Source organism: Arachis ipaensis, chromosome B03 (genome assembly GCF_000816755.2).
Source record: "Arachis ipaensis cultivar K30076 chromosome B03, Araip1.1, whole genome shotgun sequence".
NCBI lineage: Eukaryota > Viridiplantae > Streptophyta > Magnoliopsida > Fabales > Fabaceae > Arachis > Arachis ipaensis.
Window position 1 is genome coordinate 15,582,024 of NC_029787.2, and position 16,532 is coordinate 15,598,555.

The 16,532-nt window shown below is 36.7% G+C and overlaps 1 protein-coding gene across 1 annotated transcript; it reads left to right on the top strand.

The window, feature by feature from the left end:
- LOC107632588 (coiled-coil domain-containing protein R3HCC1L) lies at positions 11,527-14,870 on the top strand. Its single transcript, XM_021117185.1, has 6 exons — positions 11,527-11,935; positions 12,081-12,146; positions 13,102-13,350; positions 13,600-13,761; positions 13,982-14,071; positions 14,324-14,870. The coding sequence occupies exons 1-6, from the start codon at positions 11,650-11,652 to the stop codon at positions 14,512-14,514; spliced, it is 1,044 nt and encodes a 347-aa protein (XP_020972844.1). The 5' UTR covers positions 11,527-11,649; the 3' UTR covers positions 14,515-14,870.

Here is a 16,532-nt window from a genome sequence, read left to right on the forward strand (position 1 = left end):
AAAATAAAAAAAATTAAATATTTACGAATAGGTGAAATTGTAAGAAAAAAATAATATAAAAAAGTAGATAAAGAAGAAATCTTAGCACACTATGCACAAGGTAAAATAGATAGTTCCTGGTTCAACTTAAGCGACGTTGCTAGCACTTTTTTCAGAGACTTCTAGATATGCTAGAAGACTCGCTGACACCTCTTCTTCTAAATATTCCAAGCTATAATCAAAACCTGTCAAGTACTTTGAGGATTTGTTCCTTAAAATCCAATTTGTAATACCGAATCCCTCCACCAATCAAAGAATAAGGAACGTCTATGGTCTGGAATGAGATAAGTCAAATGACTCTTCTTCCACACTAGATTAGCGTCTCCACAGAAAAATAGATAGTGCATGAGTGATTTTGGAGCTGACTTGTAGATTGGACAAGTTGCCAGAATGGATGGGAATTGCTGGTGGATGAGAAGTAGAACAAGAAGCTTACCATGAAGAAATTTTTACACAAAGAGCAAACTCTTGTGAGAAATTTTCAACTTCCATAAATGACTCCAAACTGGTATCTATTGCATGAAGTTCGGACAAAATTCAATAGAGGTGTGGTAAAATTGGTAAGCAATCTTGTACCCTGATGCAACATCATATGTTTTTAATCTATTCATTACCTATTTGATTGTGTCTTCATCTTCTCTTAGGGTTATGGAGAGGATTCGCTAAGCAATTTCTAGAGAAAAACGGTTTGAGATTAATATTTAATTTCACTGTTTATTTGACAAAAATAGGTCTTTTACTTGTAACAGATGGTAACTCTTTGATAGTAGTGCCACAGATGGAGGAACAGTGAAGGGGTAAGAAAGAGGGAGGTATAGTTCACTGAAGATTCAGATATTACCAACACTTACTTTCCTACTAATGTCTTTCTCTACAACTCGCCTCCCTTCAAGAATACTTTACCAACCCCAAGAAGATAAGGTTCCTATTTCTGTTGTAAGGATAGAATTAAATCAGAAATATTTACCTTTAAGTATTCTAGAAAGAAGAGAGTTAAGTTGAGTCACGATTTTTCAGCATTGTTTACCTAAAAGAGCCACGTTTTGAGCCTGAGATCTTTAAAACCAAGTCCGCCTTCTTTCTTAGGCCTAGTAATCTTATCCTAGCTAATCTACACCATTCGCCTTTTAAAACATTGTTGCCTCCACTAGAACTGGGTTATAATACTATGAATTTCATTTGGCAAGCTGTCCGAAAGTTTAAAACATGATAATATGTATATTGGTATGGCTTCACCAACTATTTGGAGTAATACCTGTCTTCTTCCATTAGATAACAAGCACATTTTCTATCCTTGTGTCCTTTTGAAAATTTTATATTTGATTGAGTTGAAGGTGACTTTCTTGGAGCGGTTGACAAGGAAAGGTAAATCCAAATATTTATCATGTGCACCTATGTGAGAAATATTTAGCTGGACTGCTAGGGAGGTTCTAATCAGCTATGGAGTGTTATTATTGAAGAACATGGCTGATTTATTAAGATGAACTCTTTGCCCATTAAAACTCTCATAAGATTCCAATAATTCTAGAAAAGAGGCACAACTATTTTCCGAGACTTTACTAAATAGAATGGAATTATCAGTGAATAGTAAATGATTTATAGTTGGGCATCTTCTATTTATCTAAATTCTCCAAATGAGACTATTTTTCTCTGCTTTGTGTAGCAAGAAGGAAAGTCCTTCTACACATAGAAGAAAAGAAAAGGGAATAAATGGTCACCTTGATAGATGCCTCTATTTGGTTTAAAAAAATCATAGGGTTGACCTTCATAATAATAGAGTAAGAAACGGTTGTCAATAATTGACAAATCCAGTCAATGAATCTCGATTTAAAGCCCAAATTTTCTATAATAAACCATAGAAAATGCCACTCCACCCTATCGTAGGCTTTACTCATATCAAGTTTGAGTGTCATTTCGTATTCCAAACCTCGCTTCTTTTGTTTAAGGTAGTGCATACATTCGTGTGTTATAAGAATGTTATCAGAAATAAGTCTACCTTTTAAGAATGCACTTTGAGTTGGGCTAATTACCTTATTTATACACCCTTGGAGTATGTGGACCAGTACCTTCGAAGAGATATTGTAGACAACAGAGGACAAATTAATGGGCCTTATCTGAGTCATATCACTCGTATCTGGAACCTTTAGCACTAGACAGATATTGGTATGGTTAAACTTTTCAAATTCTACCTCCGACAAAGAAACTTCTCACAACCCAGAACACGTCTTCTCCCACTATACCCCAGTAGAATTGGAAGAATTCAACCATTATACCGTCCTCTTTTGGTGCACTCTGAGAGTAGATACTAAAAGTAGCTTTTTTTACCTCCTCCATGAAACAAATCATCTGAGCCTATAGTTCATGTTAGCTGTAACCTTAGATTCGATGTCTATGAAAAAAGGTCCCAGATCTGCTTGATTAGAAAATGTGAAAATGCTCTTAAAGTAGTCCTCAGCCATCTTAGCAATATCAGCATTGGTTGTTGCCATATCCTCATTATCCCTCTACAAATGCCATATCTTATTTTTTCTGGTTCTAGATTTAAATGTTTGATGGAAGAAGTTTGTATTTTGGTCTTCTTCTTTCAGTCATTTAATTCTAGATTTGTCTTTCCAATAAAGTTCCTCGTCCAAATATGCTTTTTCAAATCGTTGTTCAATCTCAAGTAATTCAGTGTCTCCCATGATGTCTGATGTTCATTTTTGTTCTAAAAGAGCAGTAACTTCTACAATCTCCTTTTTAGGATTAGTAGCATTGTTCTTTTTGTCAGATAACTAATCAGTGTCTAACCAATTTAAGCTTTTGAAATAATCTAAACATTGCTGAACCTTCTATATCTGAGTTCCAGACCTCGCTGATGAAGTTGTGAATTTGTTCTTCACCACACCAACGGGATTGGAACTTGAATCTCCTCTTTGATCTTTTCGGTTGGTAGTTAGTGTCCAAAAGGAGGGGACGTGATCAAAACCTATATCTGATAGTCTAAAGATCGTAGGATGAAAGTATAATTGGGACCAAGATTCATCAACAAGCACTCTGTCAAGCTTTTTCTGAATTAGTTCACCTTCCTTGCGTCTGTTACTCCAAGTAAATAGTTTACCCATCATTCTTAAATCGTTTAACGAGTTATCTCAATTAAAGGAATTAAAAATAGCAATAGAAGAGTGAGATTTATGATTACCACCAAGTTTCTCACTTGATCAATAATGGAATTGAAATCATCAACAATAACCGATTTACCTTGAAGTTGGGAGAACACCAAAGAGATTTTTAGAACTTGAATAGCCGAATATTCTCATTACATTTTAATTAAACACCTACAAAGTTTCATTCCTTGTTAAGAGGGACATCTTTTATCAAGGCAATAATATAGAACTCAGAATAACTGAAAATATGAAGAATAAAATCATCCTTCCATGCCAACGCAAGTCCACCCGCACTACCAAAAGAACCAACAATTTGCCAATTAGAGTAGTCACAAGCCCTAAATTTTTTTTCACATGTCGAGATTGATTTTTTGTTTCACAAAGAAAAACCCACTCAGAGGAGTGGGATTGAATAATCCCTTTAAGGTTGTGAACTGTCAAGGGTCTCTCCAAACTCTGACAATTCTACGATAATATTCTCATGGGTCTTGGGGTGCTATTGACCGGCTGGCACCCTCCACCCTCTGATTAACAATTAACTCTTGTTCAACACACATTTTCTTGGTTACAAGCTCTATACATGTCTCTAGTCCCTTAGAGAAGTCTTTCTCTATTACAAACACCAATTCCTCCTCTTCTTCCATGCTCCTTGGATTTGGATATAGATTTACTCCCATTTTAAGTTAATGATACGAATGAGGATGTGATAATAGAATGAGAGAAAGATAAAAAGAATAAAAAGAGTGGAAGAAAGAGAAAAACTTGTAAGAAATGGATTCATATGAAAAAAGAATTTAAAAAAATAAGAAGAGAATTAAAAAATTAAGGTTGAAAAGAAAAAAACCTTTAAAAACACCGCAAAAATTCTAATAGAACAATTTAAAGAGTACGTATTCTTCATACTCCACTAGTTAAGAGATAAATAGATGATGAAAGTTTGAGCTATCATTATTGGAGCATTGCATTTTATTTCTCTGTTGAATTAGGCTTTCTTTCTTTTATTTTCTTTCACTGTGGTATTGAATACCCTTGTTTTTGGATTGATTTCAATTGGATTTTTAATTGTTGTATCTTCATCTTGGAGATTTTTGAAAAATAATCTTGGATTTTCGTCCAGACTTGATGATTCCATAATGAAATATGAACGTGCATGAGATTACATGAGAACTAAGTTCGGAGAGAAAGGAAAACAGAGAGAATGCTTTATGCCCAAACAAATAAGGTGATTACAAGAGTGCATAAGCACTAGTATATATAGAGCACACTAAACTAATTTAGTTTGGTCGATTGGTCATTTCACTTGTCTGCTTAAGTACGTGTCAAAAATTTGAATTTTGCCATGTGCATATAGCAACCTATTGGCCAATGTTCGAATTTCGCCATGTGCATATAGCAACCTATTGGCCAATGACAGACTTAAGGGTGTTTACAGGTCAGGTTGGTTCGAGTTTGGGGTGAAATTAGAATCGAACCAATTGAATTATAATTGATTCGGATTTACATTTTTTTTTGTATCCGAACCAAACTAAATCGATTAAGAACGCATTAGTTCGGATCGGATAATTAGGTACCCGATAACATAAAAATTTATAAAAAAAGTAAAGAAAAAAGGATAAATCGATCCCTGATTTTTTAGTCCGCGAACATTTAAGTCCCTGAGGATTTAAAAATACATTTAAGTCCCTGACCTCTTCAAAATCTGGACATATCGATCCTTGAGTCTAATTTGTTCAATTTTAAAAACTCTCTCACATGTGCATCCGTATCAACCAGGTCAGTACAACGAGAGTCACATTTGATTTTTTCGTTGAGTTTGACAGATCCAAGTGAATATGAGGGATCAATATGTCTAGGTTTTGAAAATATTAGGGACTTAAATGTATTTTCAAATTCTCGAGAACTTAAATATCTGCAGATCAAAAGGTCAATCACCTCTTTGTCCTTTTCTCAAAACTAAATTATAATAACATTTTGTGACACTTTACGTATCTCTGAATGTGAATATCATCAGTCAAGACTAAGCGGTCTTTCAAACTCCTAACCCACGTCAACTTTATGAAGCTTCCTTTACAATCCGTCTTCCTTGGTGCAACTCCAAACTGGTGCAAGCATTCGGCCTCTAAGACCTCAAAACTACTCATGGTCGGTCTTGTAACCGAAAGACCATTTGTTGAAAGACCAAGAATTATCACCACATCTTCCAATGTCACAACATACTCACCAACCGAAAAATGAAATGTGTGAATCTCAAGCCGCCATCTCTCGATTAGAGCATTAATCATTGTTAATTGACATTGGATGACTCCAATATGAAAAACATGATAAAAATCAGTCTCCCATAATAATAATAATAATAATACATATTTTATTTTTTATTTACTATTAATCAACATTATTCACAGACTTCATAAAAACTAACTAATTCTACTTTAATCTCTATTTCTAACACCTAACAGTAATAATATCATACATACATGACTAATCTCTACTTAGTGCTATTATAATATATATTGCTACTAAAATCTAATATTATCACTATTATTTTTATTAAATAAAAATATTAAAAAATAAAAACTTACATAATTTAGATGTCTAAGATAATTAACAATATAAAATTATGGTTATTTACTTCTTTTATTTTTTGTTTTTTTGGTATTGTTTTTGAATTTTTTTTCTACTGCCTTGCTGGTCCAAAAATGAATGAAAATAAAGAGAGTAGTAAGGTTGGAAAAGCAGCTCTTTCAGGAAAGTAAAGTGTCAAGTGAGAGTGAAAGTGATGGGAGGGAAGGAGGGTGACAATGGAAGCCAAGAAAGCCAACGCTGGGGCGTTGTAGCCTGTACGCACGCCAGGTGAAGTTCAGTACGCAGTCCGATTTGTATACTATTTGATTCTTGTAATCGGACCATCTGATTACTCTTAATTTTTTTTTAATAATTAAAGAAATAAAGTATGATTTTTCATTATTAATTTTATAAACGAGAACAAAAGAAATATAAGTAAAAAAAGTAAAAGATTAGAAATCACATTTTTTTTGCTATTAAGAGAGAGTAATAGATGTGATTCGAATTTCGAATTCAAATTGTTACTCTGCTAGGGTTTTTACAACTCAGTAGAGTATTCATCTTGTGGTCTGATTTTATATTGGACTCAGAGAGTTTATCATCCAAGTTAGTGTCTCTAAAAAGAGGTAATGGAGGACCGTGGTAAGGGTAATATGGATGAAGAAGAAATTATAGTCTTTGGAGAAGAGGAGATAGGAGAAAGTCTCCAGATCTGTTCAAAGAGCCTCGTTGGTAGAATTCTGGCGGATCGAGCTTTTACTGTTGGAACCATTGAAGGAGCTATGAGAGAAATATGGTCTCACCCAAAAGGCTTTAAAGTACAAGAACTAGGAGGTAATTTATTTCAATTTTTCTTTGAAAAAGAAGTCGATGTGCTAAGAATAGAAAGAGGAGGCCCATGGCTGTTTAAAAACTTTATCATTAACCTCACAAGATGGAAGGAAGAAACAGTGGGAGAATACGATGATCTGGTAATAATGCCGATCTGGGTCTAAATGTGGGGAATCCCAGAACATTATAAAACTAAAGAGTTAGGAAGAAAGCTTGGGGGAAGTCTAAGTGAAGTTATGGATGCTGCCATCTTTTCAATGAAAGGCAGGGAGACGCGAATAGTTAAAGTACAGGTGCGGATCGATGTAACAAGGCCATTGAGAAGGGTTTTGAAAATTGGTGGACCAAATAAGAAGGTGCTGGAGATCTCTTTGAAATATGAATGCTTAGGATGCTTCTGTACATATTATGGCTATGTAGGACATGAACGGAGAATGTGCAACAACTACCTGGAGGATACAGTAAAGGATGAAATAAAAGAAGATGGATGGGGAGGTTGGCTGAAGGCGGAGCAAACAGGCTGGCGAGTGGAGGAACAAAAGGAGAATGTTAACCCTAATGCTCAAGGAATGGAGATCAACAAAAGAGAGACCCTGAACCGCCCAACACCAGTAAGCTTGCTGAAGAGCTTTGCTAGCTTGTCAGTGAAGGAAAAATAGGGGCACCAGGGAGAGGAGGTGTGCAGTTCAATAAATGGTAATGGTGAAATAAGTCAGAGAAAAGGGGAGTGTGGCAAGTCGGGTCGGAATTTGGTTCTAAGCTTGCAACTAATCACCTACCAGGCAGCAAAGGAGGTAGAAGAGGAAAATGGGTCTGTAGGAGCGAGAGACAGTAAGAATGGCGAATTGGAGGGTCTGAGAGAAACTGTGAAGTCAGGCTTTCAAATTGGTCAGAGTTTCTCTGCAGATACTAGCAAGAAAAGGTCAATGAAACTAAAGCATATGGCAAGAAAACCTGGTGAAAAATTAACCAAGCATATTGGAGAGAAACGGAGAACAGGGGGGAGATATAGAGAATGTGAAGAAGCAATGCATCAATGAGGAGAGCTCAAGTTTGAAGGGACAGGGGCGGGGGGGGGGAGGAGAGAGAGAATGTGAAGAAGCAATGCATCAATGAGGAGAGCTCAAGTTTGAAGGGACAGGGTTCCAACCCTCAAGTGGCACCCAACGAGGGATGAAGCTATTGATGTGGAACTGTCGGGGTTTGGGGAAACCCCTGACAGTTCACAACATACAAGAGATCACTAGATCTCATTCCCTCGAGGTGTTGTTTCTTTTCGAAACCAAAAACAACACTTCGTTTGTGACTGAACAGTGCAACAAGTTGGGGCTTCAAAACGTGAGATGTGTGGAGTCTCAAGGTTTGTCAGGGGGGCTGGTTCTGCATGGAAAGACGAGGTAAAGGTGTCAGTGATAAAGTATGAAAACTTTTACATTCATTGGAGACTGCAAGATTAGAGTAACCAAAAAACATGGGACCTGATGGGGGTTCACCTACATAACGAAGATGGCCAGCGTTCTTTACAATACAGAATCATCCTAGACCAAATAGACTCAGTTGGGGAACATTATTTGGTACTGGGTGATTTCAATGCTATATCTTCACCGGAGGAAAAGGAGGGTGGAAGACCGAAGTCAACAACGTCCATGCAAGGTTTCAACAATTTTATTAATGCCGGAGGTATGGTAGACCTGGGCTTTGAGGGAGACCATTTCACATGGAGCAATAGGCAATTTGGAGGGATGTTAGTTAGAGAACGATTAGACAGATGCTTAACCTCAATCCGATGGTTGGAGGACTATCCAAGAGCTGGGATTATGCATCTAATTGACCAAGGTTCAGATCATAGACCTATCTTGCTAAACTTTGATATAATACAGAGGAAGGCAAGGAGACAGTTTAAATTTCAAGAAAGATGGTGTGAAAATGAAGAAGTAGTGCAAATTTTGAAGGAGTTATGGAAGGAAGAAGCAACGGGTTCTCCGATGTACAAACTGTTCACAAAGTTAAAGAGATGTCGGCACCGAATAGTAAACTGGCAGCAACTAGGCAGGGCTAACTCTTTGAACCAGATCAAGGATTTGCAGAGGATAATTGAGGATGAAAAGGGCAAACATGACCAGGCAGATGGAACTTTTTTCAGAATTTTAGAAGAGGAGTTTACTGAAGCGTACCTCAGCGAAGAAAGATATTGGAAAGAAAAATCAAGGGTGCAATGGCTAAAATGGGGGAGGGGGGATGATCAGAATACCAGATTTTTTCATTCAAAAACAAAAATCAGAAATAGGAACAACAAAATTCAGAAATTGGAAGATGAAAATGGAGTAGCAAGCTTTGAAGCAAAGGGTATTAGTCAAATAGCCCAAAATTACTTTGAAAAGTTGTTTACAACAATTATCCCACCTAACCCAACGGAGATAATCTCAACGATGAGAAGAAAGGTTACAGCTAGAAATAACTGGTTTCTTACTAGACCAGTCTCAGAAAAGGAAATTAAAAGAGCTGTTTTCTCTATTAACCCGTTTTCAGCTCCGGAGGATGATGGTTATACGGCAAAATTTTACCAATTTTTCTGGGACACCATCAAAGAGGATGTTCTAAGGGCAGTTCGCAACTTCTTTAGGGGAGAAAAAATACTTAAAGCTTTTAACCACACTCATATTTGCCTCATACCAAAGATTAATAATGCAACTACTATGGCTCAAGTGAGACCTATAAGCTTGAGTACAGTTTTTTATAAGATTATTTCAAAAATGCTTATTCAATTCCTCATGAATAAAATTGTTAGTGAAAATCAAAGTGCGTTTATCAAAGGAAGGTTAATAAATGATAATGTACTTATAGCACATGAGTTTATGCATTTTCTGAAGAATAAGAGATTTGGGGATTGGGACATGGCTTTGAAATTAGACATGAGTAAGGCATACGACAGGGTAGAGTGGAGTTTTTTATGGAGGATTATGCAACAGCTTGAATTTTGTGATCGATGGATTAATTGGCTCAAAGAGTGTGTGTCTACTGTTTCATATTCTGTTACTGTGGATGGTCAACCTAGAGGTTTCTTTCGACCTACTAGAGGGCTCAGACAAGGAGACCCTCTTTCCCCATACCTATTTATTCTTTGTGCAGAGGGGTTATCCCATCTGCTCCACAGAGGAGAACAGAATAATGGGCTAACTGGCCTTAAATTAAACAGTCATTGCCCTACCATTAGCCATTTATTCTTTGCTGATAACTCTATCATATTCAGTAAAGCTAATCCTCAGTCTTGCCAGAGTATTATGCAGATATTACAGTTATATGGACTTATTAGTGGTCAAGAGACTAACCTGAATAAATTGGCCGTGTTCTTCAGCCGAAATACACCACAGTATAACAGAGACGAGCTTGTGAATATTCTTCAGGTCCCCAATGTTGATGCTCAAGATAAATATCTAGGGTTGCCGACCACTGTCTAGAAATAAAAAAAAATCAACATTCAAATTTGTCAAGAAAAAGGTTAGCAAAAAACTGCAGCAATGGAAGAGAACTTTGCTATCAGTTAGTGGTAAAAAAGTTTTAATTAAATCAATTGGCTTGACAATCCCAATTTATACATTTGGCTGTTTCAAGCTTCCTGAGATTTTTGTGGACGAGATTCAGAGTTTGTTGACACTCTTTTGGTGGGGACAAAAGCAGGGGAAAAGGAAGATACAATGGATAAAGTGGGACACTTTATGTCGACCAAAAGGATACGAGAGATTGGGGTTCAAGGACCTCAAGGCTTTTAATTTGGCTATGCTTGGCAAACAACGATGGCGTTTAATCACTAGACCTCAATCAATGGTTACAAAGGTGTTTAAGAGTAAGTATTTCAGACACACTTCCTTCCTAAAAGCTGACACATGGCACAATCCATCATGGGCTTGGAGGAGTTTACTAGAAGGTAAAAAAAGTCTAGAAAAAGGTGTTATATGGCAAGTTAGAAGACAGTTTATGATTAGAATTTGGGAGGATCATTGGGTTGAAAATTAGGGACTGCTATCACATATGCAAGACCAACAAATTAACCCCAATTTAATTTGGGTAGCTCAACTCATCACAGAATCTGGGAATTAGAACACTGAATTAATTAATAATAATTTTCAGCCAAAAATTGCACATGCCATCATACAAACACAGATTCATTCAGGGGAAGACAAGATCAAATGGAATAAGGAAAAAAAAGAGACTTACACTGTGAAATCAGGATATGAGGTGGGGTTCCTTTTCTTCCGTGCCCCAATTGAAATGATGCCAGCACACTTTTGGAATAAGCGAATTTGGTCAGCACTCTGGGACCTCAAGTGCCCAATGAAGATGAAGGTTCTACTATGGAAAGCTTTGCACAGAGGCCTCCCTATTAGAAAAAGGTTAAATGCAAGGATTCCAGCCATAATCAGCACATGCCCACGGTGTAACCAACATGAAGAAACAGTCAACCACTGTTTACTTACCTGTATTCACTCAAGACAGGTTTGGAATCTAGCTCAAATTTCAGCAGCTGACCCGAAAGAAGAAGACAACAATAATCTATTTTGCAAATGGTGGAAGACAATACTTGACAGAACAAACGGCGATAGCCACCAAAAGAAACGAAGAAGTTTGGTAGCGTGTTTGATTTGGAGCATATGGACTAGCCGTAACAAATGAATTTTTGAAGGCAAAGTATTGACACCAGAAGAGATTTGGAAGGTAGCTGAATATTCAATTGAAGAATTATTGCAAAAAAATTTTTGGACCCTAATTTCTCACTTAGTTCTTACTCTTTCCTATTTGAGTTTCAATTGTAATTGAAAAGCCATCCCTCTTTTGTTATTGACGGTTAGATTTTAGATGTTTATATTTCTTTCCTTTATTTAAATAAAATGCATCTATTGTCTTGGATTTTTTTTCGCTCAAATTTTTTTAACAATTAAAAGTATCTTGTTCCCGGATAAAAACCACAAAAAAAAAAAGCAGAATTATTTAGAAAAAAACAAATCTCCGAAGAAGTTAAAAATTAAGCGCACAATTCACAATTGGGTTGGAACTTGGAAGGAAGCAAAATCAAATGGAGAAAGTCGAACAGCCACCACAAAACTGGAGCGAAGCCGCGGAGGACCTCGCCGCCGCCGGAGACACCGACGGCGCCATCGCTTTCATCGAATCGGTGATCTCAAATCTTGAGCTCCAAACCCTAAAAGACCCTTCCGATTCCATCGTCACGCAGCTCCAATTGGCCTCCGCTCTCACCGAATTGGCCACACTTTACTCATCCAAGGGTTTCTCCCTCAAAGCCGATGAACTTAGAACCCGCGCTTCTCTCATCAAACAAACGCAACAAAAGTACCTTCTTTTTTTCTTTCCTCTTCCGTTTGAAATGCAACACTTAAATTAGGAATTTCTAAACAAAATTCCTGCAAAAATTGGTTGCAATGTGCCTATGTTAATCGGAATTAGTTCTTTTTATTTATTTATTTATTTATTTTTTATCTTCTGAAGGGCTTAATGAGAAGCATGCGGAATTGCCTGCTGAGACTTCCCCTCACAATGATTCTTCAGACGATGGTATGTTTTCAATTTTCATTATCTTGGATAACAATTGTTTGTTTATATATTTGTTCTTGGTTAAGTTGCTTAATTTTAGATTTAGAATCAAGTTAGGTGTAGCATCACAGTCATAATCCACTCAATGACTTAAGGGTGGAAGCTTAACTTCCTTAATTTTTAACTTTAGAGACAATCTCACCTTAAAGAAGATGTTTCTATTTATGATTGTGCATTTGTACATTTAAATATTATTCCCAATCCAAATATTGCATTTGCAAACAGTTGATGGAGACGATTGTGATATTGGCCTATAATTGTAACGTTAAGAGAAAAGTGCATTGTGCTGTCATAGTGACACGAGAGCTGGTGAGAGGGAAAATAGTGTTGTGTTTGTGAACTAGAAAATTGAAGGGAAGCCAAAGAGTGAACTGGTAATTCTTTGTTTGGTTGGCAAAAATTAAAGTGAAGACAAAAGGGAGGGAGGCACCAAAAAGAATGGAAGAGGTAGAATGAAACAGCATGTGGGTGACACTCAATAAAGAAAGAACAGTTGGGTAGGTGAACAGTGTCATAACAGAAGCAAAAATGAATTTATAGGGAAAACACTAACATGCTTTTATTAATATGTAGGTCAATGTTGAGATTGTGATAACCTTAAACTCTGTAGAAGTTAGAGGTTAGAGACCATGTACGCATTAACTGAATCCTTAAATCTCATTATGATAGTGAATTTTGTTATTCTTCTCATTGATGGATGTAGGCATTTGGGAATACCATGCAGTTATTGTTAGTTTTTCCTGATGGGTTTATTTTCTTGGGGGAGGGAGGGACCAAATATATCTCTTCTAATAGATATTTCTTTTTGTTATGTCATTGACTTCCTTTCCTGTAGAAGCTGATCATATTATATGTTAAATTAATGATGTTTGTTATTGAAATCGTGCAATTTGAATGATATTATGAAATGTCACAGATTGGGAAGCAATGGCAGATCGAGAGCCTGATGAGTTACTGCCCACAGTATCCTCAGATTGTATAGTTGGAGTATCAAATCTTAAGTTGGAGAACTCTAAGAGTCCAGCCCCAAAGCGGCGTGGAAGAGGAACATTTTCTTATGAAAAACATGAACTTTATAGTGATCAATTACGTGATAGCTCAGTCGACGATGTTGAGGATGAAGGGAGTCACTGTAGTTCAGAAGATAAAAAAGTTGTACAGAACGGTAAGTAATGACCCCTGACATTTCAATTGAACTGTAATAACTGGTTATGTGCTTAGTGTAAGATCTGCGTTTTCTTGTATCAAATCTAATTGTATGTGGTGCAGCTAGGAGGTTATGAATTCTCATAATATATCAGATCAAAGATTCATTTTCATTTAAAAGATAATTTATCCATTGTGCTAGGTTTTCTATACATAAGGCAGTGTGTTGGAAGAGATTGGATTTTAACTATTGTTTTTTCAAATTCAGCAAAATACGGGACTGCACATGTTCTTGTTTTGGCTGACTTTCCACCAAGTACAAGGACAATCGAACTGGAGAGGCTTTTTGAGGACTTCAAAGATCGTGGATTTGTGATTCGCTGGGTTAATGATACAGTTGCTCTTGCAGTATTCCAAACACCTTCAGTTGGTAATTTCATAGTTTCCTGACTCTAGTATTATTTCTTACTATAAGCAGTACCATCATAAAATTTTCATGCATCAATATTTAAGAATAAGATACCCTGGAATCAACACCACCTTCCATTCTTGTGAACAATTTTTCCTGTTTCTACTCTCTCCCCCGCCCCTCCATGTTTGATCTCTAGTTTGATTTCTTGGCAACTTATATGAAACATTTTGTATTGCAGCACTTGAGGCTCGAAAAAGTATTCGTTGTCCATTCAATGTAAGGATACTTAGTGAAGATGATACACTCCTTGGTTCAATTAAAACTAAAGGTAATTGCTCCATTTGCACTTTTGTAGTTTAAGTGGATTTTCACTTCCAATCGAAGAAAATAATAAATAACTATTAGACTGTGTTAAAACAGGCAGTCAGGCAGCATTAGATTGTCAACTAGTCGTGAAAATTTTTTCTTGACTGTCATTCAATCAAAATCATTCAATTATTATGAGCACTTGTTCCTCAATTAGGGGTAAGATGAATTATCCTTGTCTTGATATCATGGTTTTCTTGTTTCCTTGTTTCAGACTTGGAACCACCACGGCAACGACCAAAAACATCTGCCCAAGCAGCACAGCGGCTGATTGCTCATGGCATGGGATTAAAGTTACCGTCGGTAGGATCTGGGTCCAGAGAACACAGAAAGCAAGAGGATGCCAGGAGGGACCGCATTGTTACCAGGCAAAAGTTGAGGGACGAGGCTTGGGGAGATGACTAGTATCTTCCACATAATGGAAAAATGGTTATTGTTTTGTACAACCTGGTTTTTTTTTTTTTGGTTGTCTACGGTATCTTCCAATCCGACAGGTCAAGGACTAATCCATTGCGGATTGGAGCTCCATTTAAGGATCTGCCGCTGGCCAATGGGTTACTGCACGCACAAAACGGGATTCGAACCCCCGACACTTGCTTAAGCGGACGAGTAAGCTGACCACTCGACCTGGTTCCTTGATAAACTATTTTTTTCACTACAGAATGGGCTTGCGCCTTTGTTTGTGGTGCCTGTTTAGATATCTATTATTGATTGATAAATAAAATATTTATAAATAAAAAAAATTCTAGACTTTTCTTCAATTTTTCATCGCAAATATTTATTTTAAGAAGAGCAACAAACACCTTATAACCTATAAGAGTGGCGTAACAATTTTTCATCCCAAATATTTCCTTTTGTTAAGCTAAAAAAGAAGAGTGAATAAGTTTTATGGTTTGAGTTTATCTCAAAGTTTCTCAAGGTAATTAACTCCATTTTCCAGCTTAGATAATTTTATTTTTAATAATATTAAGATAAATAAAAATAAAAAAAATTCTAGACTTTTCTTCAATTTTTCATCGCAAATATTTATTTTAAGAAGAGCAACAAACACCTTATAACCTATAAGAGTGGCGTAACAATTTTTCATCCCAAATATTTCCTTTTGTTAAGTTTGTTAAGCTGTTTATATATATAGTGTTTGATTTTTATAGTTAATTTTAGTATACAAATAACATTTTTGCTCATGCGCAATGAATGTGTTGGGGGCATTGAGCATTGATGTCTAAAGATGAATAATTGAAGAGTCTATATATGAATAAAATGAATGAATACATATTAGTAGATAGTTTCTGATACAGGGAAGCCAATAGATTGAGAAAGTGTAGTGTGGTATTAATATTAAGTAGGTGTATTAGTAAGCAATTCACAATATAGAAGTATGAGTATAAAGAAATTGAAGAATAAAAATTCCTAGTCTTAGGAAGCAGCCAGCAACTAGTAACCTGAGACAAAAATAAAGGGTGTACTGAAAAATTAACCTGAGACAAAAATAAAGAGTGTACTGAAAAATTGAGAAGAATTAGAAAATGGATAGAATAGGGGAAGAGAGAATAGCTACAGAAAAGGAGAATTCATACCACAATTCACTAATGATCATAATCCTCTAACCACTTGCTATTTGTTTTCTCCCTAGTGCTCTTCCTGCTGCCTAGAATAGGTGGACCAACTGCCACCTGTCCATGGTTTGTTACAACCCTTCCTTCCAACCGTGCTTGACTTTTGTTTATGTACTCCTTGCTTTTATTTATATACTCCTCATTTGCTGTATTCGTATCATTATCCTCCCCATCAGCAACAACCTTGTCCTCAAGGTTGAATTCCGGAAACAACTTGTGAAAGTGATGAACATCTTCCCATGTTGTCTCTGTCAAGTTGCCCTGTCCCCATTGCATCTGACATTGTGGCACTAGTTTATCACCCCTCATAATAGAATGTGGAGAAAGTATCCTGGAAGACTCTAACACTGGCCCCACATTAGTAGTGGTCAATGGAAGAGGAAAGTACTGGAAAGTACACTCTCCCCGAAATCGTTTGAGAGCTAAAATATGGAAGAAATTATGGATACGCGCTTCCGGAGGTAACTCCACCCTATAGGCCACGTCACTGAGTTTTTTGCTGATCGAAAAAGGACCAAAATAACGCAACCCCAGCTTCTGATGTTTACACAGTGCCACGGAATGCTGGCGATACGGCTGTAACTTCACAAGCACCAAATTGCCCTCTTGAAATTCAATTTGTCGGCGATGTTTATCAGTAACATGTTTCATATACTGCTGGGAGCGTTCCAAATTAAACTTCAGCTGATCGAGTAAGTGATCACGGTCTTGAAGCCACTCTTGCAAGAAAGAATTATCAGTACTAGAGAGTTCATAACGAGCCAAAGTAGGAGGGTCCCTGCCATAAAGAGCTTTGAAGGGAGTCAT

Coding starts and splice junctions, on each gene's coding strand:
- LOC107632588 (XM_021117185.1), top strand. CDS start 11,650: ATGGAGAAAGTCGAACAGCCACCACAAAACTGGAGCGAAGCCGCGGAG. Junction 13,762..13,981: donor ATTCCAAACACCTTCAGTTG/GTAATTTCATAG, acceptor TTTGTATTGCAG/CACTTGAGGCTCGAAAAAGT. Junction 14,072..14,323: donor TGGTTCAATTAAAACTAAAG/GTAATTGCTCCA, acceptor TCCTTGTTTCAG/ACTTGGAACCACCACGGCAA.